General features: G+C 45.1%; 1 protein-coding gene across 1 annotated transcript in view; it reads left to right on the top strand.

Annotated features, from left to right (window-relative positions):
• The first annotated feature begins 21,586 nt into the window (after positions 1-21,586).
• BARD1 (BRCA1 associated RING domain 1) overlaps positions 21,587-26,679 on the top strand; it is a 53,983-nt gene continuing 48,890 nt past the window's right edge. The window contains exons 1-3 of the mRNA XM_085872618.1: positions 21,587-21,729; positions 22,446-22,502; positions 25,043-25,176. Of these exons, the coding sequence (XP_085728744.1) occupies positions 21,626-21,729; positions 22,446-22,502; positions 25,043-25,176 (295 nt within the window). The 5' untranslated portion in view covers positions 21,587-21,625. The remainder of the gene's footprint in view (positions 21,730-22,445; positions 22,503-25,042; positions 25,177-26,679) is intronic.

The raw sequence follows: 26,679 nt of genomic DNA, 5'->3' as shown, positions 1-26,679 counted from the left end.
GTAAACGTTGCCGAATGGGGGCTGACCTGAGCCCCTGGATGAAAGCCTCTCGGGTCGCTTCATCTCGATGTTCCTCGGCGGTTTCAGCCTGGAAATTGCAGTCTTTGCCCAACTGCCTCAGAGCTTGCAGGTACTGATCGATTGTCTCACTGGCTTCTTGCCTGCGTGTGGTGAGATGTCTTGTGTATAGCTCATTCTTGCGCTTCACGTAGAGCGCCCGCAGCACGTCGATCGCTGCGTCATAGGTGTCACACTCCGAGAAGAGCCTGAATACACTTGGCGAGACATGGTTTACAAGTGCGGCCAGTTTGTCGGCTCCCTCTTCAATGATGGTCAGATAGTGTGAGAAGGAGCGGTACCAATGGGTCCACTTCATTTCCGAGTCAGTGGCGTTGGGGTCCGCATCAAACCTTCTGGCTTGTAGATCTTGTCCATAGTCGGTTGAGGCAGCCGAAGGAATCAAGTGAAATAAATTGAAATGAATGCGAGAGAAAAACCTTCAGAGTATGAGGCTTCATTTCACTTGATTGAAGCCGTCTCTACAAACACAAAAGGAATACATGTGCAGTCAATCACCGCAAAATATATCAGCAATTAGCCAGCATAAGCACGGATAGGAGTCCGGTATACTCTCAATTCTCACCATTCAACGAGCACCAAGTGAACCACCGCCGTAAATGACAATGCCCCAGGGACAATGCCCCCGACAGTGCAGCATCTCGGTTTTATCTGTCTCGTGTGCGAGCCACGCGACACGTGATCACGCGTCACTTCATCTTTTATTTCATCACAACAGCGTTTAAAAACAACCGGAAGCAAAATGTCATAGCCATCGACATGGAATCGAAATTGTCAGGTGTATTGTGTTGTTGTTGTTGTTGTTTCCTATTCTCTCATGTGCACGCGTTAAGTATGAAGCCTACTGCGTTCGCTAATATGGAATAGGCAAAGCCTCGAAGCGAACATAGAATTCTTCTTCCATTCGCTTCTGACTTTACCTATAACTTGTTCACAACTGTATACTTGCCAACTATACCGTGGTGCGTGTAAGCGCCGCACAGGTGATGATTTTGACGCAATTTCCGGTTACTTCGGCCTGGATTCGGGATCAGAGATCAAATAATGTAAATCACGATCAAAAAAATATTTTTTGATGATGCGGGAGATATCTTTATTAAAATTAACTTTGGGAAAAATAATTGAATAAATAAATAAACCTTGACCTCTGGTCAAGAATAAAAGAAAATATAAGTTCCGGAAAGAGTTTCAAAATCACTCCCAGTAATGTTAAATACAAAATAAACACTTCCTGTCATGAAAAAAAATCACTTTGGGAAGTATAAAATTAACTTTGGGAAAAAATAATTGAATAAATAAATAAACACTTCCGGTCATGATCTCCCGGCATGCATCATTCCCCATGACAAAAACCGGAAACAAAAAAAAAACCAGAAACAAAACAAAAACGGAAGCAAAAGGGTCATAGCCAACGACACGGATTCACAATTGCCAGGGTATTGTGTTGTTTTTGTTGTTTCCTATTCCCTCATGTGCACGCGTTAAGTAATATTCACAAGATAGAAATAAAACCCAATCGTGTTTATACACCGCACAGCGTTTAACAACAACCGGAAGCAAAAGGTCACAGCTAACGACACGGATTCCAAATAGCCAGGGGTATTGTGTTGTTGTTGTTTCCTATTCTCTCACGTGCACGCGTGAAGTATGAAGCTCACTGCGTTTGCTATTAACTTCACCTTCCTTGTGAAGAAATCACCCATTTGTTTTTCATCAAAAATGGGATAATTAGAGCAATATTTTGATCATTTCTGGTGCTATTCACAACTTGCTATGCCCCGCCCCTAAAAAAAAGTTGACTTCAGCGAATCGCAGCATGACGTCACATACAGAAACTCGCACAGAGTGGATTGACTCGAGATCTCGAGAGTCTAGAGTCAAGACTAGTCCGATAAATCCGTCATCCGTCCGACTAGTCCGATAAATCCGTCGTCCGTCCGACTGGGCCAATAAATCCGTCATCCGTCCGACTGGGCCGATAAATCCGTCGTCCGTCCGACTGGGCCGATAAATCCCTCGTCCGTCCGACTGGGCCGATAAATCCGTCGTCCGTCCAACTAGTCCGATAAATCCGTCCGACTCGGCCGATAAATCCGTCGTCCGTCCGACTCGGCCGATAAATCCGTCGTCCAGCCGACTTGGCCGATAAATCCGTCGTCCGTCCGACTAGGCCGATAAATCCGTCGTCCGTCCGACTAGGCCGATAAATCCGTCGTCCGTCCGACTAGGCCGATAAATCCGTCGTCCGTCCGACTAGACCGATAAATCCGTCGTCCGTCCGACTAGGCCGATAAATCCGTCGTCCGTCCGACTTGGCCGATAAATCTGTCGTCTGTCCGACTAGGCCGATAAATCCGTCGTCGTCCGACTGGGCCGATAAATCCGTCATCCGTCCGACTAGGCCGATAAATCCGTCGTCCGTCCGACTGGGCCGATAAATCCGTCGTCCGTCCGACTAGGCCGATAAATCCGTCGTCCGTCCGACTAGGCCGATAAATCCGTTGTCCGTCCGACTAGGCCGATAAATCCAACGTGCTGTAGCTTTCAATTATTATTCTCTTTTCTTCATCGTTTTCTACTCTCTATTGAGTGCAGCCTGTGGCTGCTGGTTGCATCATTGGTTGGGACACGGCTATACCACTGATGCAGTGTCCCCCTTACCAGTACACTGGTGCTCATTTTGCCGACCTCGGAAGGATGACAGGCTGAGTCAACCTCCTGGTGTATTTTAATTCAGCGGTGAACGGGGATTGAACTCAGGACCCTAGGATCCCAAGCCACCACCCTAAGCCAACACCAGGCTTATTGTTTTCTACTGGCGCTACATGACAACAGTATGAATAAAATAAATAAAAATGCAACAGAACGTCAGATTTATCGGATTACTCGAGACAATTGTGTCGCAAGGTGTGTTCTGCACACAAGTTTTCATCGTATCCGGACAGCGAGGTTGCTTCGTTTTATGCGCGGAGACATACGGCCGATGACATGCGCTGGCCTTGCGATTTATTCGCCGTGGTGCAAAATGTCCGCTGCGCTGTGCTGGTCACGTCACCTCACTAAAAAATTTCTGATATCGAGTAGTATGCAAGTCGAATTTACATTATTGAATTACGAATAGGATTTAGTCGAACCAGTTGTTATTGCCAAGACTTCCTTCGATGTCCTCCCGATCATTATGAACACCGGGAATTTCATCGCCATTTTCCTCTGCTTGTCCTGCTTCGGGCTCGAACTGCTAAGGCCTTATTCCATTTCCAGCTGCCTGAACTTCACCTCCCGCGACTACGTTATCCGACAATTCGCCATGTGATTCAGACCAAAATCCTTCATTTCTCTCACACTCACTGTCGCTATCAGACAAGTGAAAGTCCATGTCATCAATTATTCAAAAACAAATGTTCGATTTTTTTTACAGCAGAAATGAACGAAGCGATTGAGTCGACCAATCAAATGTAGAAACGCACAGAAAGCCAATAGAATCACGTCGACCACCAACCCGAGTAATTCATGTGCGTTACTCCCCTTTCAGAATTTTTTGGGGTGTTGCCGAAGAGGTTTGTTTTTTTTCATTTTACATTGTACAGAATGAGTATTGTGAAAAAAAACATTGTAAGATCTGAAATCACGATGAAAAACTCCTATAGGACATATATAAATGAAATTTCAGTACTTCTGCACGTCAGGGGACCTTTAAAGTGTATGGGGGAAAAAAAGTCTGAAAAACCACAGTTCGGACGGACAGACAGATAGAGAGGAAACCCTCTGGTGAAACCAGTAGGAGACTAATAACAAAACCGCATCAATTTCGTTAAAAGTAATTTAAACAATATGATTTTGCGAAGGTGTTAAAACACAGCACTATTCCATAAGAAAGACAGCCACTTTCCCGGGGCCCTGCAGGTACCAGCGACTCCACAACAATGGCACCACATTTCTTAAAGAGGAATTTCCTCCTCCCAATGGATGCCAACCTATGGTTGTCTGTGCTCTCATCCTTTTGTAAATGTTGGAGGTCAAGCAAGGAAGCAGCACGTTTTTAAATCTTTGGTATGACTCGGTTGGGGGTTCGAACAGCCGACCTCCCAAAACTCAGAGCGAACATCTAACCACGACGCCTTACTCTCATAGCAACTGCCTCACTGTAGGATTCGGAGTCCCAAGAGCGGGAGGGCGGGTAACATCACTGAACACCATGATGGGATGAATCTGTGTGTCAGAGCCAACATGTTTCTGTGAAAGAGTTCTCAGGGTGAGTGAACATCAGGGGCACCACCAGATTGAGGAGAAACTTCCAAACAAATTGAATAATGGATGAATGTGGACTCAACCCTGTTTATGATGAAACACGTGCTATCAGTAACATATGGTCAACTGTACCAAATGAATTCCACGAGAAGGTGGTAAACACGAGCTGTCCTGTCCAGTCCTGTCCTGTCCTGTCCAGTCCTGTCCTGTCCTGTCCTTGCATTCTCGTTACCTGCTGTGGGGCAACAGGGTTATGGTACCCACCAAAGGTCAGACGGAACAATGTGCGTTTTGAGCTATATGGATCGCATCCAGGGATTGTGACCATGAGGTCCATTGCCAGGAGTCACGTTTGGTGGCCCGGAGCCGATGAAGATCTCGAGAGCTACGTTCGTCGATGCCGTTTCCCGCCAAAAACTCACCCGAGGCACCGTTTCACATCTGGTCCTGGCCTTCTAAACCGCGGTTTCCAATTCACGGAGACTATGCTGGACCACTCTTTGGGAAGATGTTTTGGGTTGTAATCGACGCTCATTCGAAGTGGATCGAAGTATCAGCAAAATCATGGTGTCGAGTTTATGTGCCACGTTTACCACTCGTTGTTTACCTGTTAGTGTGGTTATATAGTGGTAACTGCTCATGTTTCACCGGTGTTGTTTCAGGATTTATTGGAACACAATGGTATCGAGCACGATCACGGTCCTCCCTTTAAACCCGCTTCTAACGGTCAGGCCGAGAAAGCTGCCCACGTGATCAAGAGTGGTCTAAAAAAGGGGAATGGCGACTCTTCTCCTGGAGACCCGGTTATCACGAGTCGTATTTACACATTCGCAGGGTTACCGGGGGGGGGGGGGGGTGGGGTGGTATAAAGGGAACACCAGTGGGTAAAGGGGTATTAAGGGAACACCATTGGGTAAAGGGGTATAAAGGGAACACCAGTGGGTAAAGGGGTATTAAGGGAACACCATTGGGTAAAGGGGTATAAAGGGAACACCAGTGGGTAAAGGGGTATTAAGGGAACACCAGTGGGTAAAGGGGTATTAAGGGAACACCAGTGGGTAAAGGGGTATTAAGGGAACACCAGTGGGTAAAGGGGTATTAAGGGAACACCAGTGGGTAAAGGGGTATTAAGGGAACACCAGTGGGTAAAGGGGTATTAAGGGAACACCAGTGGGTAAAGGGGTATAAAGGGAACACCAGTGGGTAAAGGGGTATTAAGGGAACACCAGTGAGTAAAGGTGTATAAAGGGAACACCATTGGGTAAAGGGGTATAAAGGGAACACCAGTGGGTAAAGGGGTATTAAGGGAACACCAGTGAGTAAAGGTGTATAAAGGGAACACCATTGGGTAAAGGGGTATTAAGGGAACACCAGTGGGTAAAGGGGTATTAAGGGAACACCAGTGGGTAAAGGGGTATAAAGGGAACACCAGTGGGTAAAGGGGTATTAAGGGAACACCAGTGAGTAAAGGTGTATAAAGGGAACACCATTGGGTAAAGGGGTATAAAGGGAACACCAGTGGGTAAAGGGGTATTAAGGGAACACCAGTGAGTAAAGGTGTATAAAGGGAACACCATTGGGTAAAGGGGTATAAAGGGAACACCAGTGGGTAAAGGGGTATTAAGGGAACACCAGTGAGTAAAGGTGTATAAAGGGAACACCATTGGGTAAAGGGGTATAAAGGGAACACCAGTGGGTAAAGGGGTATTAAGAGAACACCAGTGAGTAAAGGTGTATAAAGGGAACACCATTGGGTAAAGGGGTATAAAGGGAACACCATTGGGTAAAGGGGTATTAAGGGAACACCAGTGAGTAAAGGTGTATAAAGGGAACACCATTGGGTAAAGGTGTATAAAGGGAACACCATTGGGTAAAGGGGTATTAAGGGAACACCAGTGAGTAAAGGTGTATAAAGGGAACACCATTGGGTAAAGGGGTATAAAGGGAACACCAGTGGGTAAAGGGGTATTAAGGGAACACCAGTGAGTAAAGGTGTATAAAGGGAACACCATTGGGTAAAGGGGTATAAAGGGAACACCAGTGGGTAAAGGGGTATTAAGGGAACACCAGTGGGTAAAGGGGTATTAAGGGAACACCAGTGGGTAAGGAGTATTAAGGGAACACCAGTGGGTAAAGGGGTATTAAGGGAACACCAGTGGGTAAAGGAGTATTAAGGGAACACCAGGGGGTAAAGGGGTATTAAGGGAACACCAGTGGGTAAAGGGGTATAAAGGGAACACCAGTGGGTAAAGGGGTATTAAGGGAACACCAGTGAGTAAAGGTGTATAAAGGGAACACCATTGGGTAAAGGGGTATTAAGGGAACACCATTGGGTAAAGGGGTATAAAGGGAACACCAGTGGGTAAAAGGGTATTAAGGGAACACCATTGGGTAAAGGGGTATTAAGGGAACACCAGTGGGTAAAGGGGTATTAAGGGAACACCATTGGGTAAAGGGGTATAAAGGGAACACCAGTGGGTAAAAGGGTATTAAGGGAACACCATTGGGTAAAGGGGTATTAAGGGAACACCAGTGGGTAAAGGGGTATTAAGGGAACACCAGTGGGTAAAGAGGTATAAAGGGAACACCAGGGGGTAAAGGGGTATTAAGGGAACACCAGTCGGTAAAGGGGTATAAAGGAAACACCAGTGGGTAAAGGGGTATTAAGGGAACACCAGTGGGTAAAGGGGTATTAAGGGAACACCAGTGGGTAAAGGGGTATAAAGGGAACACCAGTGGGTAAAGGGGTATTAAGGGAGCACCAGTGGGTAAAAGGGTATTAAGGGAACACCAGTGGGTAAATGGGTATAAAGGGAACACCAGTGGGTAAAAGGATATAAAGGGAACACCAGTGGGTAAAAGGATATAAAGGGAACACCAGTGGGTAAAAGGGCAGAAAGGGAACCAGTAATAAAGGGGTCTTAAGGGTCTTTAAGGTCTTAAGCTTTTATAGGTCATTGGGGTGTTTATAGTCTGAGGTCTTAAAGGATATTTGGGGTCTTACAGTTCTTAAGGGTCTTTGAAGTCTTCAGGGTCTTCAAAAGACTTAAGTGTGTCAGAGGGTCATCACGGTCTTAGGGGTGGGTCTTCAAGAGTCTTCGAGATCTTAACCGTCTTTGGGGTCCAAAGGTGTGGCGTATCCGAAGGATTGCGGGCTGAAAGGCCAGACACCATATAAGTCGAAGCTCCACGTTTTATTTCCATGGAGACACACACTGCGCATGCGTGTGGCGGTAGCTTCACAGAACATGACAACATTTCCCCCTTTATAAAATTTTGCACGACATTGTTCCCCCCAACAACACTTATACAACAGTGCGAGGTACAATCACAAATTCAACCGCTCGGGTGCCTTGCATGTGCAAGCAGAACATCGCAAGCTGGGTGACTGTTCTTGTGGAACACCGACAGCGGCAGCCTCAAGAGGAGATGGAGAGGAAGGAGGAGGATCAGGCTCCAGCACACCACTATCGGGCTCGGACTTAGTGGGCTCAGGACTTGGCTCACAATCGAAACAGAAACCAGGGAATCACACTCAAAGGGCTGAATATAGTTTGGAGGATTGGGGTCACAATGCCTCAGGCGGAGCTGGTCAATATGTTAACGTGCTGTATGTCCATTGGAGAGTTCCACAACAAATAAAGACTTGCCAATTCGATTTATAACACGACCAGTGAGCCATTTAGATCCACATCCGGGATTCAGCACAAAAACAGGATCGAACACATTGATGGCACGTGGAATTGAGGTCCTGTCATGGCACCACTTCTGTTTAAACTGGTGATCTGCAACCCTGGACGAATCATTCGATGAATCAGGTCTAAGCTTGTCTTCAGCATTCGACCAAACATCATTTCTGCAGGTGTGCGTCCAGTGGTTGTGTGCGGACATGTCCTATTTGTAAATAACAAACGTGATAACTTGGTTTGCAGAGAAGAACCATCGTTTGCCTTTTTGAGACCATTCTTGATCACCTGGACAGCTCTTTAGGCCTCACCATTTGAAGCAGGTTTGAAGGGAGCACTGCGATAGTGCTCGACACCATTTTGTTTCAAGAAATCCTGAAACACAGTGCTGGTGAAACATGAGCCATTAATTATCACTGACGACACAATCTGGCAAACCATGATTGGCAAACATGGCACGTAAACTTTCAACCATGATTTCGATAGTTCAGGATGATAAGGCTAAACATTCAATCCACTTTGAATGAGCATCGATAACAATCAAGAACATCTTCCCCAAGAATGGAACAGCGTAATCAATGTGAATTTGAGACCATGATTTGGAAGGCCAGGACCACATGTGAAGTGGTGCCTCAGGTGAGTTCAGGGCAGTGACCTGACACACAGAGCAAAGGCGAACGAAGCTCTCGAGGTTTTCATGCATACCCAGCCAACAAACATGGCTCCTGGCAATTGACTTCATGGTTACAATCCCTGGATGTGATTCATGTAGCTGATCACACACCTTGTTTCGACCTTTGGGCGGTACAATGACCCTGATGCCCCAAAGCAGGCAACCAGAATGTAAAGATAACTCATTTCTACGAGCAAGGTATGGCCTCAATTTGTCATGGAATTCATCGGGTACAGTTGACCAGATGCCACTGATAACACATTGTTTGACCATAGAAAGGGTCGGGTCCACATTTGTCAATTGTGCAATTTGTTTGGAAGTGATTGGAGCATTTTGACAGTCAAGCACACTCAATGCCATAAAAAAAATTTCTCCCAGTACCAGGTACATTACCCACGTTAACTGGTAGTGGTAATCTACTCAAAGCATCAGCACAGAAATTCTCGCTGCCAGGACGATACCTTATAGAGTAGTCAAGTTTCAGTAATAATTCAACATACCCAGGAAAGCTTTGAGCTCGGTCGTGTTCGCAGGAGTCAGAGCATCCTTGATAGCTTCCATCTTGGATGTGCTGGGCCTTATGCCATCAGCACTGATAATACGACCGAGAAATTCCACTTGGGGGAACATAAATCGACATTTGTCACGTTTCACCTAAACTCCGGCTTCAACTAGACGTTTGAGAACCGCCTCAAGGTTACGCAAACGTTCAGCATCATTGCAGCCGGTGATAAAAACATCATCTTGAAACACTACAACATTTGGAATTGCTTTCAGCAGATTCTCCATGTTGCGTTGAAATACAGCAGCGGCTGATTTGATTCCGAAAGGACAGCGGTTATAAACAAACAACCCCTTGTGAGTGTTACAACATGTATACTTCTTGGAGTCCTCATCAAGCAACATCTGAGTAGAAGCAGATTCCAAATCCAGGTGGCTAAACTTCTTTCCACCAGAAAGCGTAGTGAACAAATCATCTGCCTTGGGTAGAGGATAATGGTCCTGTTTGGAATACCTGTTGATTGTTGTTTTGTAATCACTACAAATCCAAACACTACCATCTGACTTTAATACAGGAACAATTGGACATGCCCAATCACTGAACTCAACAGGACTGATAACACCTTCCATCTGCAGGCGGTCGAGCTCTGCCTCGATCTTTGGACGCATCATGTGAGGTACAGACCTCGCTTTACACAAGATTGGTCTCGCACTCTCATCCACATAGATTTTGGCTTGAACACCTTTAAAGGTGCCGACACCACCTCCAAACAATGAGGGGTATTTGTCAAGAATGGCATTGTGATTAACATCACAAGCCATCAATTTGATCACAGGCCAATCAAGTTTGATGAATTCAAGCCACTTACACCCAAACAATGTCGGCCCATTTTCCTAAATGATCCACAAGGGTAATTTCCGTGACACATCATTGAAGGTGACCTTCACCTCCGCACTGCCAATCACAGGTATCAGTTCATCGATGTAAGTTCGCAACTTGGCGTTCACCGGTCTGAGTACCGGTCTCGCTGTCTCCTGGCTAAACAGCCTATTGAAGGTTTCGGTCTGTAGAAAAAGCAATGATTTTTTTAATTTGCCATTTACTGCCTTATTACGATTGTTCATGTTTATATTTGTGTTTTGTTTATGCTTTCAGATATCACCTTGATGGAGTGAATTGAAGCCTCGATAGTGAAATCGGCTTGTTTCTATTCTACAACAGCAGGTCTGTGAAATTGAGGATAGCTGGGCTTCACAGCTGATGATGATGAGTTCAGTTTGTTCACATCATTGCATGAAGTCGCCTGGGAGTCTCGCTCTCTGGCGCTGATAACACGCAGCCCCTCATCCGTAGTCACACAGATACTGTAGTTGCGATTGACGCAGCATCAGTCAAATCAAGATCGGGAACAACCAACAATTTCCGGAGGATCGTCTCCTTATTGATGCCAATAACGAAAACATCTCTCAACATCTCATCCAACGTGGCACCGAATTCACAATGTTCAGCCAATCTGCGAAGGTCAGCAACAAACTCGGACGCCGACTGACCTTCCTTCCTCCCATGAGTGTAGAACTTGTACCGGGACACAGGGTTTATTCTAAGGAAATTTACAACTGCACAAACTCTGATGCGAGGCAGGGGCGGGAAAAAATGGAGGCCGCGAAGCAGCCGAGCACGACGGCGTTTGACAGTGACATTGACAAGTACATGATGGAGGTACTGGTGCCATTCTTGAAGCTACAAGATGCTGACATCAAGGCTGTTCATCAGCTGTTATGTCCAGATTTGGACCTTGAGGAACTCGGTATGGAATACCAAGATCTTGTGTCTTCTGGACAAGGAAAAGACTTAACTCTCAACAAGCTGGTCAAGTATCTGGTGTCGAAAGAACTGTTTCCAAATCTGGTGAAGGCATTAAGCAGAGTTGTGGCTGCCAAGCCTCATTCAGCAGATGTTGAGCATCTTATAAGTAGCAGCAATGCTCTGAAAACATGTGAAAGATCAAGAATGTCAGTGGAGACGGAAAATCCGTATTTGTACATACATTACAACATGCCACCATTGGAAGCATTTGATCCAAGGGAGGCGGTTATGATTTGGCTGTCATCAAAGGCACGCAGAAACAAAAGCCATGACAAAGCAAAGTTTCAAGTCCACTTCAAGGGAGTTTTCACAGAAGCAGAACACAAAGTAGAGGATGACGAGCCTGACGAGGTGGAGGTACCACTTAAGAAGGTCAAGAAATTCTAACTTCTTACAGTTTTGCTTAATTGGACAGGTTCAAATGTTCATTTTCGTTAAGTTCTACAGATTTTGTTTAATCTTACTCATGCCAGAGACAGCTAGCGAGTTGGACTTAACTGAAACTTGGTTCTAATGTTAGTCATAGTCAACCTCAGGCTCATGTTTATGATTTTGTTCTTTGTGTGACTATGAGCAACCACTTGTGGTTTCACATCTACTGTAAATACGTTTGATAATTATCCTCACTGTTTAAGATATAATTTGTAATGTGAAATGTGGTCGTCTATGTCATATATTATGATTTATGTAATATGTCTGATTGCATTATATTGTAAGGTTAATAAAAAATATAAGTTTTGGTCAGCTCTCAGACTATGTGACGTCTATTGTGGTTCCTTCTTCGTTTATGACACCCGAGCCATGCAAATTCAAACTAAGAACAAATTGACAACTGCACAAATCTGGATTTACAACTGCACATTTTGAATTTACAACTGCACGTTAGAATGAACCCTGCCGGGACACGATTTTCCCGGGTTTCGGCGAGTAGTGTCTGGCCACAATCTCGATCAGTTCATCGAAGATTTTGTCCTTCGGTTTATCGGGAGTAACCAGACCCTTCATCAGAGCTTATGTTGTTTTGCCACACACTGTGAGCAGAACGGCCCGGCGACGATCAGCATCTTCTGCCGCCGCCATCTAGTTACCGATGAAATATTGTTGTGGGCCGGGGTGCGGTGGCGATCAACGACCACGAGGCGGAGCAGTGGAGTCGTCTCCCACCGAACACATTGAATTTCGGTCGTAACCCTTGGATAACTCCAAAGGTCACGGGTCCCTTAGCGGACTGTGGCCGCCAATATTTTGATGGCGTGGGGTAGGGTTAATTGACCAATTTCAATATACCTAAATATCCACGTCATCCAACTACGGGGGAAACCACACCTTCGGCCGACTTTGTCCGAATCGAGTCGCTATCACCGACTCGGATCCGGCGTAACCGAGCGGAGTTACCAAAGCCGCGCCGGACCAAATGAACAATTTACGGCACGAACGGCCTTGCTACTTCTCAAACCCGCACCATGCTAGGCCAATGAAGGAAAGCACAGAAAACGAGCTGGTACATTTAACAAGGGCTTATTTTACAAAAAATAATCGGGGAGGGGAGACAGAGCAGAGTTATCACGAATAAAATTAATGTAATTTACAAGCAAAGGAAAGCACTTGCACAATTCTACTTAACAGATGGGGCCCACAGACACACAAACACAAACACCCAAAAGAAATGGACCCGGTGGGTCTATCTCGGTCAAGCTGGGCCGGGGTAGCTGTCCGCTTCGTGCGGCCACACAGACTCCGAAACCACCACGGTGGGACCCGAACCCACGACCCGAAGTCCACGGCCCATGAACAAGGCCGCTCAACCACGATCACTACTGTCTCAGACCGCTCCAGCCACAACCACGACCTTCTGCAGAACGCTCGTCGACACAGACCGCGCCACAATCGCCAGAATCACCATCTGCCGAACGCTGGTCCAAACAACCACAGACCGCTCCGCAATCGCCACGATCACCGTCTCCCAAACGCTGGTCCAAACAACCACAGACCGCCCCACAATTGCCCCGATCACCGTTTGCCGAACGCTGGTCCAGACAACCATAGACCGCCCCGCAATCGCTACGATCACAGTCTCCCGAACGCTGGTCCAGACAACCATAGACCGCGCCGCAATCGCCACGATCACCGTCTCCCGAACGCTGGTCCAGACAACCAGAGACCGCCCTGCAATCACCACGATCACCGTCTCCCGAACGCTGGTCCAGACAACCACAGACCGCGCCGCAATCTCCACGATCACCGTCTCTTGAACACTGGTCCAGACAACCATACTCCTCCTCTTGAGGAGGGTGGGGCTTCTTCTCCCCGCCACTCGCTTCCTGATTGGACGGTAGGTTGTCAGGCGACTCGTGGCGGGTTTCCGATTGGCTGGGGCGCGCGTGTGGTGCTCGCCCTCCGCTCATTTGCTGGAGGAAACGCTCTTTGCTCCCCCTCGGAGCGGAGCTTCAGCCCGAGGCGACGAAGGCTCCACCCACGTCCTCAGCCAAAAACACGTGAGTAATGGCGACCGGGTCGAGTGCAGGACGGCGCACTGTTGTTGTAGTTGATGTCGCTGTTCTGAAAGATGTAATAAACCTGACTATACAATAATTCGTAGCACACACATGTAATTCCCATTAGACAAAGGGGGGATTCTAACTGTAAACACATACTTATCGAAATAACAAAGCTAAGGGACTCTGGCTGTTTGTGTGCAGATGGCTTCCAAATCCGTAACAGTATTGTCCCAATCGATCAGGAAAGTTTTCCCAGTCCTCATCTGTCTGGTACTCCACCAGAATTCCTACAGACGCCACAGTGAGCAATGCCAACTTGGCAAAGCACTAAACTAGTCGCGAATTGTGGCGGATCCGAAGGATTGCGGGGTGAAATGCCAGACACCATACAAGTCGAAGCTCCACGTTTCATTTCCAGGGAGGTGCACACTGCGCTTGCGCATGGCAGTAGCTTAAAAGAACACAAGACGACCCGTGAACCCGTCGGGTTCCCACTGTGACAGCAGTTGATGAAAAAAACAAAAAGATAGCTCCAGCGAACTACACCGCTAAGGTTGTTTGCATTGATCAAATAATCCCGAAGAGTACTTGACTGAATCGAGAATTGATTTTTTGACAATTTTTTTCGTTGCCCGATTTGAACGAAACTTGATACTGCACACCGGAAGAAAATGGTGAGTAAGACGGCCCTAAAATGTTTATGCTATCGTGCACCGTTTTGGCTGTATTTCAGGAACATACATACATACTATTGCGAATTCTCGCCCGCCGGCGTGCGACCGGCCGCTTGACTCGAATGGCGGCCGCTTCGACCACTGGAACGGACAATTCAGTCGTGACCCTCCGGGAACTACCGCCAGGAGCCAGTTACGGGTGGAGGTTTAACCTCACCACAACCCAGTCCGCATTCCACCCGCGCGAAATAGGGTCCGATCGCCGAATGGTCGATTTACCGAAGTACTTGCGTGGATAGCGTACCGATGAGTTGTACCACGCCACAGGTCGACTCCGGACACGAACCGCTTAAGCGGCTCGTTCCGTACTACAGGGATAACCGAGCGGAGTTATCGTCGACCTTGACGGTTCAGATTAGTTACCGGGTGTTTTAAAACCCACTATTAATCCCTTACATGATGCAAGATGGAGATTCAAACAGAGGAAAGGACGCAGCGAAACGGGGAACAATTGGACAAGCACACTTTTATTTCACACACAAAGCACGTATATTACAGTCATACAGTAATGCACATATAAAAGTAAGGACACAATGCAGAGCTACAACCGAATATAATTATTACACAGGAACACTTATAACAGTTCTACTTTTCAAGACTGGCGCCACCCACAGATATTTATACAAAACCCTAAAAGAAAAGGGAGTCGCGACTTCCCTTAGCACGTCGAGTCCTTGGAGACCGTAACTCTGAGTCCCTCCGGCATGGTCCAATGGCTCGTGCCTCGCGCCTGCACATGTCGTCCGCCCGACAGGGACGAACGAACAGAACCTCCGACCAGGAGCAATCACCACAACTCCGAGCTCCTCCGGCGTGGTCCGCGAGCTCGTGCCTCGCGCCGCACGTGTGGTCCACTCGACAGCACGGACGGGGTTTTAGTGGATGGACGGGGGTTTCCTGCGCTATCTCCGCGCTCGCTCATGGGATTCCATGGCTCGCGCGAGGATCGAGGGCTCGGCAGGAACAACAAGCTCGCCAGGATCAAAAAGGCTCGTGCAAAGAACAGGAGCAAGAAGAAGACCTTGCAGGAAGAACTAACAGACGAGCCGAACCAGAAGACGCACACGAACCATCCTCGTCCGCCCCTTTTGTAGCGCGGGGCTCCGCCCTTTGCCCCGCCCTTTGCCCCGCCCTTTGCCCCGCCCCGTTATTGGCTCCACCTGCCTTCTGGAAGCTTCCCAAAAAGGGGCGTGCCCGCTTGTTCCCCCCTCCCCACGCCGTGCGGGGGACGAAGAAAGTCAGTTTTGGCTCGGGGCCAGGGAATTATTCCCCCAAAATCAGGCTCCCACCTTTTTCACCTTTGACCTCCGGCTCAAATCGCACGTCCCCCATGCCAAGGCGTGGGAAAAGCAGGATGTAAAATCCCACAGACGTTGTTGGTTTTCTTCCCCACGCGCCGTACGACGAGGGAAGGAATATTCGGGCGGGAGATGCCCCTTCGCACCCCGGCCGCCGCTGCCACTCTGCCCCTCCCATCCGTCCCCCGGAGATCGTGACCGCACGGTGCTCGTTGAATGGCGGGTCGCGAAGATGGAGTGGCGTAGTTGTGGAAGGTGGTGTCGTGGTGTGAATGGCGTGATTGTTGGCGTCGTGTAGTGTATGGCGTGATCATTGAGATGTTGGTTGTGGCGATGTTCATTGTTGTTCTTGCACCAAATTAACGACAGCAAAAGAAAAACGACTAACTGAAGAATCGCAGCCCGAACGGATCACATATATTCCCTCTAAACAACGGGTTTGGGCTAACTACACATGAACTTACCGATATATCTCACCTGAGGACCCTTTATGGTTTAATGCGAATTTCCACAACCGTCATAATACATACATACATACAAACATACATATATAGATACATACATGATGAGAGTTTTAGTAATTAAGAGAAGAAATTGATGCGAATTTGCGCCCGTCGGCGAGCGATCGACCGTGTGTAGCCAAAAGCGGCCGCCTCGCCCACCGGAATGGACAATTCAGTCGTAACCCTCCGGGAACTACAGCGAGTCACGGGGGGGGTTAACCTCACCTCAACTCAGTCCGCATTCTACCTGCACGAAATAGGGTCCGATCGCCGAATGGTCGATTTACCTAAGTACTTGCACGAGTAGCGTACTGAGGAGTTGAACCACGCCACAGGTCGACTCCGGACACGAACCGCTTAAGCGGCTCGTTCCGTTCTACAGGGATAACCGAGCAGAGTTATCGTCGGCCTTGACGGTTCCGATTAATTACCGGGATGTTGAAACCCACTACGAATCCCTTACGTGATGCAAGATGGAGATTCAATAAAAGGAAGGAGACGAAGCAAAGCGGGAAACAGTTCAACAAGCAATGACATTTATTACGGAAACACGCAAGGCACGTATATTACAGTCAAGACAAGATGCAACAAAAGCAAATGCAATACGACCGAATAAAAGGGCAATTATTTACAACACTTATACAGTTCGACTTGTCGGGACTCGGTGCCACATCACTCATACAAAAAGCAAAGGAGAGAAAGCCACCCTCACAGGCAAGGAGGCAGACAGGTCCGTGGACCAAATGTGAGTGGATCCTGGAGGAGCGGCCAGGTCCATGAGACCAAGAATGTCTTACCCGCGTCCTCGTGACGCGATGGCGGGCAAGCCGCAATGTTCGCGCAGCTGCGCCCCGACTCCGTGTCCCTGGCGTGGTCGGCGAGCCCTCTCCGGCATGTTTCGCGCAAGCAGTTTGGTTGGCACCACATTTAGGGTGGGGGAGGAACGGGGCCCCCGGCTCTATCTCAGCGCGGATGGGGGATGGGGGGGGGAAATTGCTGATGTTCAGGGAGAGGGAAATGGCTGGCTGGCTTGGACCCCGCGACGAGACGAGCGACCCCCACACCGCAACCTCGTTGCCGATCGCCGTCTTTACTTGACTCGAACTTGAACTCTTCACTTGCCCCGACCAGCCGCCTGCAACTCAACCGCGCAAACTTTTCTGAACCGCCGCCTGCTACTTAACCGCGCGAACTCTTTGAGTCGCCTTATGCTCGCGTCTTTATAGGCCGCAGAAGGAGCCTATATGCAAATTTCAGGATCAAAACGCGATTGGAAGCGGGGCCACGCCACCCTCTGTTCAGCCATTGGTGCGACAAAAAGGGGGCATGAAGCCTTTTTGATCCGAATTCCTCTTGTAAAGAATCCACGTTCATCGCGCTTGGAGGCGGGGCCATACCGCCCGACGCTCGCCCATTGGACGGAGAAAAAGGGGGCGTGAAGCCTTGTTGATCCGAATTTCTCCCTCAGAACGGCCGCCATTCGCACTCGCGGCTCGATGCGTTCGGCACCAATCGCCGAATGGGCCCTGGACAACACGACGTTTGGTGTTGACTGGTGGTGTGGTCGGTGGTTGTAGGAGATAGGCGGAGGTGGTGGGTTTTCTGTGGTGGTTTGGTGGTTAGCGGGCGTCGTTTGGGAATGGCGGTGAAGCGATGTTTGCGGGATGGAGTTGTGAAGGTAAAGGTAGTGGCTGTTTGCGTTGTTGGTGGCTTAATGGTTGAAAATAACAATAGAGAAAGAAAAATGGCTAACTCAAAGCGTCGCAGCCCGGATGAATCACACATATTCCCTCTATACAACAGGTTTGGGCTAACTCCACATGAACTTACTGATATATCTCACCTGAGGACTCTTTATGGTGTAATGCGAATTTCCACAACCGCAACAATTTATATATATATATATATATATATATATATATATATATATATATATATATATATATATATATATATATATATATAGATATATATATATATATATATATATATATACATATATATATATATATATACACATATATACATACATACATACATATATACATACATATATACATACATACATATATATATATATATATATACACATATATACATACATACATATATACATACATACATATATATATATATATATATATATATATATATATACACATATATACATACATACATATATACATACATACATATATATATATACATACATATATACATATATACATACATACATATATACATACATATATACATATATACATACATGATGAGAGTTTTAGTAATATATATATATATATATATATATATATATATATATATATATATATATATATATATATATATATATATATATATATATATATATATATATATATATATACATATTGTTACGAATTCGCGCCCACCGGTGTGCGATCGACCGCTTTTCACGAATAGTAGCCACTCGCCCACCGGTCGGACAATTCAGTCAAGACCTTCCGGAACAAAGCCAGAACCCTGTCACGGGTGGCTCTTCAACCCCACCACGGGGTTGGACACGAACTGCTCAAGCTGTCCGTTCTGTTCTTCAGTGATAACCGAGCGGGTATTATTGCCCGACCTCGCCGGATCCGATTCTATTTAACGGGTATTTAAAACCCAACTAATATTCCAAGATGCAATATAATGTTCCAATGGGGGGAAAAGACACGACGAATGGGTAACATTCACACAAACACATTTATTATTTTCACAGCACACATATACGACCATGCAATCGATGCAGGTATTCAAAAACACGTATACAGGCAAACAGTCATGCATGGGACGGGGGCAAAAACACGAGCAACGTGAAAGCACTACGACCGTCTATAAGCAATCATCTAGTCACTTAACAGTTTTTACTTACAGGATACGGCGCCACCAACATTCATTCAAAAGGAAAGAAAAGGCCACCCCCAAAGCCGAGGGCGCCAGACAGGGTCCATAGACCTTTATGGCGTGGAGCCTGGATGACCGTACAGACCCCACGAGACCGTTGCAGGTTACCTGCACCCTCGTGGTGCGATGGTGGGCGAGCTCTCTCCGGCGCTCTCCTCCCAGGTGCGCAGGCTGCGTGGCAGAGCTGCAAAGCGGCACCTCCCGTCCGCGTCCTTCGCGCCTCGACCGGGACCACCGCACACAACACACATGACTTGGCGCGCCAAAGGAGAAGGCACCACCTTGACGACAATGAAACCACCAATGCACACGAAGAAGACCACTAGCGAACCACCACGAAGATGACCACCAACCCGAAGACGACAAAAAGAGCAAGTCAAAAAGCCCTCAACAACAACAACTTGGCGTCCTGCGCGCCTTTATATCCCCCCAGTTCCAACGCCTCGCTCCTCCCCGTTTATCACTCCGCCCCCCTTCCAGCTCCTGCGGGAAGCTTCCAGAAAAAGGGGCATGCCCTCTCGCCCCCCCTCCCCGCGCGCCTCACAGGGGCTGAGAGAATCATTCTTGCCACAGGTCCAGGGAGATTCATTCCCCCAAAATCAGGCCCCTCCTTCACATGACCTTTGACCTTTGACCCGCATCGCACTTCCCCCACACCAAAGCGTGGGAAAACAGGCGGGAAAATCCGCGCGCCACCGATTGAGAGTTATGGTTTGGTTTGTGGAGAAGCGGATCGGCAGTTGGCGTAGCGGGGAAGGCGGTTAGGTGATGGGTGTAATTGTGGTTGGCGTTTGGTTATTTGGAAGCGATGTTGGTTATTGTAATGGTGGTTGAGATGTGGTTGGTCCAAAATAACGAGAGGAAAAGAAAAACAGTATATCAAAGGATCACAGCCCTGTTACACGAATAATTTCCCATTAAACAACGGTGGGGAAATCTAACTGAACACAGACTTATCGATCCAACTGAACTAAGGACCTTTATGGTGGTCTGCGAATTTCCACAGGCGTAACAATATATGCATACCTAAATACATACATATACTGTATCCATATATACATATATACATACATATATACATACATATATACATACATATATACATACATATATACATATACACATATATACATACATATAGACATACATATATACATGCATACATACATATATACATACATACATACATATATACATATATACATACATACATACATGATGAGAGTATTAGTAATATATATATATATATATATATATATATATATATATATATATATATATACATATATACATATATATATATATATATATATATATATATATATATATATATATACATATATACATATATATATATATATATATATACATATAAAATATACATATATATATATATATATATATATATATATATATATATATATATATGTATATATATACATATATACATACATACATACATACATACATGATGAGAGTTTTAGTAATATATATATATATATATATATATATATATATATATATATATATATATATATATATATATATATACATGCATACATAAATACGTACATATATACATATATATATACATACATAATTTATATACATACATATAAACATACATACATATATACATACATACATATATACATACATACATGATGAGAGTTTTAGTAATATATATATATATATATATATATATATATATATATATATATATATATATATATATATATACATGTATACATAAATACGTACATATATACATATATATATATATATATATATATATATATATATATATATACATACATATATACATACATAATTTATATACATACATATAAACATACATACATATATACATACATACATATATACATATATACATACATACATACATACATACATACATACATGATGAGAGTTTTAGTTATTAGTGGTATATCTATATATATATATATATATATATATATATATATATATATATATATATATATATATATATATATATATATATATATATATATATATATATATATATATATATATATATATATATATATATATATATATATATATATATATTTATGGATGACAACCGCCATGTTATGAAGCAGTGCCAAGCATTCCGTTCCGTTGGAGTGCTTGCTTGATCGCTTTGAATCGAGCAAGCCGCTTGCTAACGAAACACACCCTTCGCTTCGAAGTCGCTCGAAACCCAATGAAATGAGCAAGCTGTTGTGATCACTTCACACGCAGAGTTCGTTTTACAAACAGATTATTTGTCTTATTTCCTTTTTATTTTTTACCGATTATAGGTAATTATTTTTTGTGGTGATTTTAATGCCTTATTTTGTTAATCCTTCGAACATCCCATTTTGTTTCGAAGGATTAGAGCGGTGTATCGGCTCAGTTCCGTTCGCTGAAGCTTATTATTTTTGTTTATTGTTGGAAATACATCCTACGTTTAGACGTTTACATTTTCTCGTTTAGATTGATCCTATGGAAAGTAAACGCTACAAAACTATACCTCCCACTTCATAACAACAACAACAACAACAACAAACAACTTCCGGGGCTTTTTTCAGGTGTTTTGGCGGGATTCGTGATCATGGGAAGCTGCGTTCCACAGCCGATGGAAAATCGTCCTTTGCAGTGGGATGCAACCAAAGATGCATTGGCGCGGTTGGAGAAGCTTTTGTCCTGCGGATTGTGGTGGGTTCTGTGGTGAAGATCATTGATGAAGACGTGAACGTAAAGGAAAAGCGCTGGTTGTACCTGGAATGGTCAGAGAGAGATTCTCCTGATAAGGCGATGCACTCGTTTTAGTTGTTTATTATTTTAAACATGATAAATATCGACTTTTCGGTCATTGATTTTTGTTTTCAAAGTTTTTTTTTTCCTTATAACGTATTCGCTAAATAATTCGAGAGGTTCCGAAATTATCGAGGGGTTTCGGAACTCATGATGTCAGCGCTCGGGCGCCATATTGGTTGGCACCATATTGGTCACCATATTGGTTGGCGCCATATTGGTTGGCACCATATTGGTCGCCATATTGGTTGGCAAGCTAAACAAGCGAGAAAAGGTAAACCAAGCCAGAGAATTGGTGTCATCTTCATTTGCAGTAAGTCAGAATAACGAGGTGACCGTGCTAGATTGGTGAGCTACTGATGCTATCGTTGCCAGGGAAGTGAATACAACCAACATGGCGGCACGCACGGCATTATGGGATATCTCTGAAAGACCTCTGTTGCGTCATTTCAACGCTTTTGATGAGATGTCTGAGACTACAACAGTGATTGCGGCACACGGGCATTTAAAATGTAAAATGTGATTGTTGTAAAAAAAACCTGTAGTTTGATTCATCATAATGTATTTTCTATCGATGTGATGGCTGCTTGTGTGACTTGCATCTCTCCTGTCCGCAGCAACGATCTTCTGCAAGAGCCATGTTGTTTGGGTGGCTGTACACACGTATTCTGCAGGTAAAAAAAACACAAAAATCCCAAGCAAAACGTTGACGTCGTGATAAGAGTACAGCATGTAGAAAATATTTCCTGATACGATGGGACAGGAGCAGCAGCAAGGTTCAATTATCATCCTAAAACATATGCTGTGGGATTGATGCTGCTTCCAAAAAGTGTGCCGACTCTCAGATGGATGTTGAGCAATGTGACTCAGCTGCTAGCCTTAGTTGGTGGACATCAAAGATCCCACCATCTTCCACAAAGAGTAAGCGAGTTGTCGTTGGCACCTTGGCCACATAACTTCTGCGGCTCAAATTCCCAGAGAAGTCAACAAGTCACTTCATCCAAGTTTCATGTCTTTGAGGGCAAGTCTCAAGTTACCGTAGTATTTATCACTTCAACTTTTGTGAAGTCCCAAGTACAAGCTGTCAAGGAATTGAGACACCGGGTTTCATTTATTGCAATATATGTTCTGAAAAGCTGTTGAACTGAAGTTTTCATTTGTCAACTTCATACAATGAATATTTTTTTTGTTTGTTTTGTTTCCAACAAAAATAAATTTATGTAAAATTTACTTCTTGGATCAAGTGTACCTACTTTCAACACACATGTGCTGTACTTGAAATTTGTCAGTAACCTCAGTTTATATTTAAATGGTTGATACGTAAACCCAAAGCATTAAATGTGGAACAGGAAAGGAGATTTTAATAATTCACTTGTATACTTATTATGTCCATTAAAATGAAACTGAGAATTGGGAAGGGGGCGGGACGCTGTTGAAGAATACGGACACCCCTTTTAATTAGTGGATTCAGCCATTTTCAGCCACACACGTTGCTGACAGGTGTATAAAATGAAGCACACAGCCATGCAATCTCCATAGATAACAATGGCAGAAGAATGGGCCGTACTGAAGAGCTCAGTGACTTTCAAAGTGGCACCATCATAGGATGCCACCTTTCCAGCAAGTCAGTTTATCAAATTTCTGCCCAACTAGAGCTACCCCGGTCAACTGTAAGTGCTGTTATGGGGAAATGTCTCGGAGCCACAACAGCTCAGCCACGAAGTGGTCGGCCACACAAGCTCACAGAATGGGACCGCCGAGTGCTGAAGCGCGTAGCGTGTAAAAATCGTGTCGTCGGTTGCAACACTCGCTTCCGAGTTCCAAACTGACTCTGGAAGTAACGTCAGTACAAGCACTGTTCGTCAAGAGCTTCACGAAATGGGTTTCCAGAGCCGAGCAGCCGCACACAAGCCTAAGATCACCATGCGCAATGCCAAGTGTTGGCTGGAGTGGTGTAAAGCTCACTGCCATTGGACTCTGGAGCGGTGGAAACGTGTTCTCTGGAGTGATGAATCACGCTTCACCATCTGGCAGTCTGACAAATGAATGTGGGTTTGGCAGATGCCAAGAGAACGCTACCTGCCGAAATGAATTGTTCCAACTGTAAAGTTTCGTGGAGGAGGAATAATGATCTGGTGCTGTATTTCATGGTTCAGGTGAGGCCCCTTGGTTCCAGTGAAGGGAAATCTTAATGCTACAGCATGCAATGACATGCTAGACGGTTCTGTGCTTTCAACTTTGTGGCAACAGTTTGGGGAAGGCCTTTTCCTATTTCAGCACGACAATGCTCCCATGCACAAAGTGAGGTCCATACAGAAATGGTTTATCGAGATTGGTGTGGAAGAACTTGACTGGCCTGTACAGAGCCCTGTCTTCAACCCCATAAAACACCTTTGGGATGAATTGGAACGCTGACTACGAGCCAAACCTAATCGCCCAACATCAGTACCCGACCTCACTAATGCTCTTGTGGCTGAATGGAAGTAAATCCCTGCAACAATGCTTCAACATCTGGTGGAAAGTCTTAGAAGAGTGGAGCTGTTGGAGCAGCAAAGGGACCAACTCTATATTTATGCCCATTATTTTGGAATGAGATGTTGTATGAGCCGGTGTCCACATTGTTTTGGCCATGTCGTAAATAAAGATTGGGGGACGCTGGGGAAAATGAAACGTATAACTTATTAACTTCAATTGTTGCCGTGATGTAATTTGCAATTATTGACCAAGTTTAAATAATGTCAGTCAAATGTTATTTAAATCTTCACAAAATCATTTTATTGGGTCACGACATGCACAGCGTTAAGTTTTCCAAATTTGACACGAATGTCCATGACAAGGTTTGAATAAAGTTTTTGCTTCCTATGTTGGTGAGAGTGCTGCTTGTCACTTGGACATTGTGTGCTCTATGTTGTCTGGAGAGTGGACACTCCCTTTAATCTAAATGGAGAGCGGTGTGCGACCCGGCAGCTGTGAGCGCTGGCGAGTTGCACATGTACACGAACACGGTATACATCTTCGTTGACCGAACTGAGCATTCCGACGACTGAAAATAATTTACCACTTATTACCTCCACCAGCGAAGGTGGAAGGAGATTATGTTTTCACCCCTGTCACATTGTCATAATGAATGTAGTTGTTGAATCCTCCTTTTTGATATTGTATCGGGCTGGAATTTATTTTATTTTATTTAACCACCTGAATCTTAACTTCACAGGAGCTGTGTTGCTGAGCATGTGGGCAAAACGTGCCCAGTGTGCCAGAATCCATGTTGGGTTCGAGATCTCTGCCCAAATCGGCAGGTGGATAGCATAGTGCAGCTGTGTGTACAGCTTCGGGGAATACTGCAAGGTGAGCCTGATGCTGGTATCTGAGACGTGCAGCAAGGATATGGTTGGTGGCTATTGTGACCCTAACAGCTCGATTAACCTTCATCAGGATTGGCACTTTCTTTTTTTCTTTTTTTTGAGCTTCCTCTAGATTAAAAAAAAAATCTATTTTGTATGCAAAGTCGAGGCTTGTGGAAGAACTAGAACAACGGATCAGTATGCAACATCAAAGAAACAGCAGAAAGAGAGGGGCAGGGGTTGCCAACAGCAGAGCTGAGGGACAAAACAGACTACAGGAGGGATAAGGGTAAGCATAAGGGGTAGGGGAGAACGCAGGGACTGGACAAAATGGATTCAGAAGCAAACTTGGGAAGGAAAGACTTGATATTTGGAAGTGGGAGGGTGGGAAGGAGCGAATAATTGGATGCAGGAGAATGTGGCAGTTGGTTACACAGGTGAGCAAAAGAGGAACTAATGAGCGGAGGCGAGTTACAAAATTGTATGTTTTGCTCTGACATAGAATTAGTTTGGTGAGATTTCACCTGTTGCACTTTTTATTCAAATTTGAGACTTCTGAATAAAAAGTGGTTTGGGTGTAGCATGATGGTAGCGGGGGTTGTTATACGGTAATATAGGCAGTTGAAGTGAGGCTTTTTCTTGAAATTAAACAGATCACAAATTGAGGAGAGATGTGATGAGAGGGGGAGAGAGAGAAGGTGACCATCCTGCCAGTGGAGTGGGAATCAGAATTTGTTTGAAACATAGGGGAAAAGTATGCAGAGATGAGTGAAGTTTGGATTTGGTGGGGGAGGGGAGGGATCGGTAAAAGCTTTGTTAAAAAGCATGTTTGGCCGAACAGGGTTGTAATGGGAGAAAATGGCAGAGCAGCAAGAACAAGGCCTTTGACAGGAAATACAGACAGACCGGTTCCCTGTCTGCCATCATGCCTTGGTTTCTGGGTTTTTTGTTTGTTTGTTTTTGAATGCAGTCTCTCATGCTCGTGGAGGAGCTGTGGCACAAATTGCGCACATATGCAGACAGACACACGAGACAACACTAGACTTGACTTTCACACAAACATAGCCGTGGAGCTTGGGGAAAGTGATGTCGTTTCCCAGAACACTGGCTACCAGCCAACTTGGGTAAGGTGCTGTTGTGTGCTAAACCTGGGTTCCATGATATTTTGTACTCCACAACATCTCGGGAGGCCAGGTATAATTAAAGAGCCCCTGCCCAGATTTCAGAAGCCAATTATCTTTGTACTGTGGGTGAAGACTTGTTTTGAGTGGCTTTGAAGAGCCAAGGAAACCGCTTGCTTGTTGTCGGGTGTTTGTGATCACTTGATTGGCATTTTAAGATTATTGTTGGAATACTTGAAATGTGGTCCTTTTATTTATTTTATTTTATTTTCTATTTTATTTTTATACCACCCCCACTCCCCGCCCCCTTCTTCCCCACCTCCCATGCTCCATTCAGGATATTATTGACTTCTGGAGTATGATGCACATATTTCTACGTTGTCACC

The sequence above is a fragment of the Eptatretus burgeri genome, chromosome 3, assembly GCF_056783735.1.
Source record: "Eptatretus burgeri isolate ZD-2024b chromosome 3, Ebu_testis_v1, whole genome shotgun sequence".
In the NCBI taxonomy this organism is placed as follows: Eukaryota; Metazoa; Chordata; class Myxini; order Myxiniformes; family Myxinidae; genus Eptatretus; species Eptatretus burgeri.
Note: the sequence above shows the minus strand (reverse complement) of the source record. Positions and strands in the feature narration are given on the sequence as shown.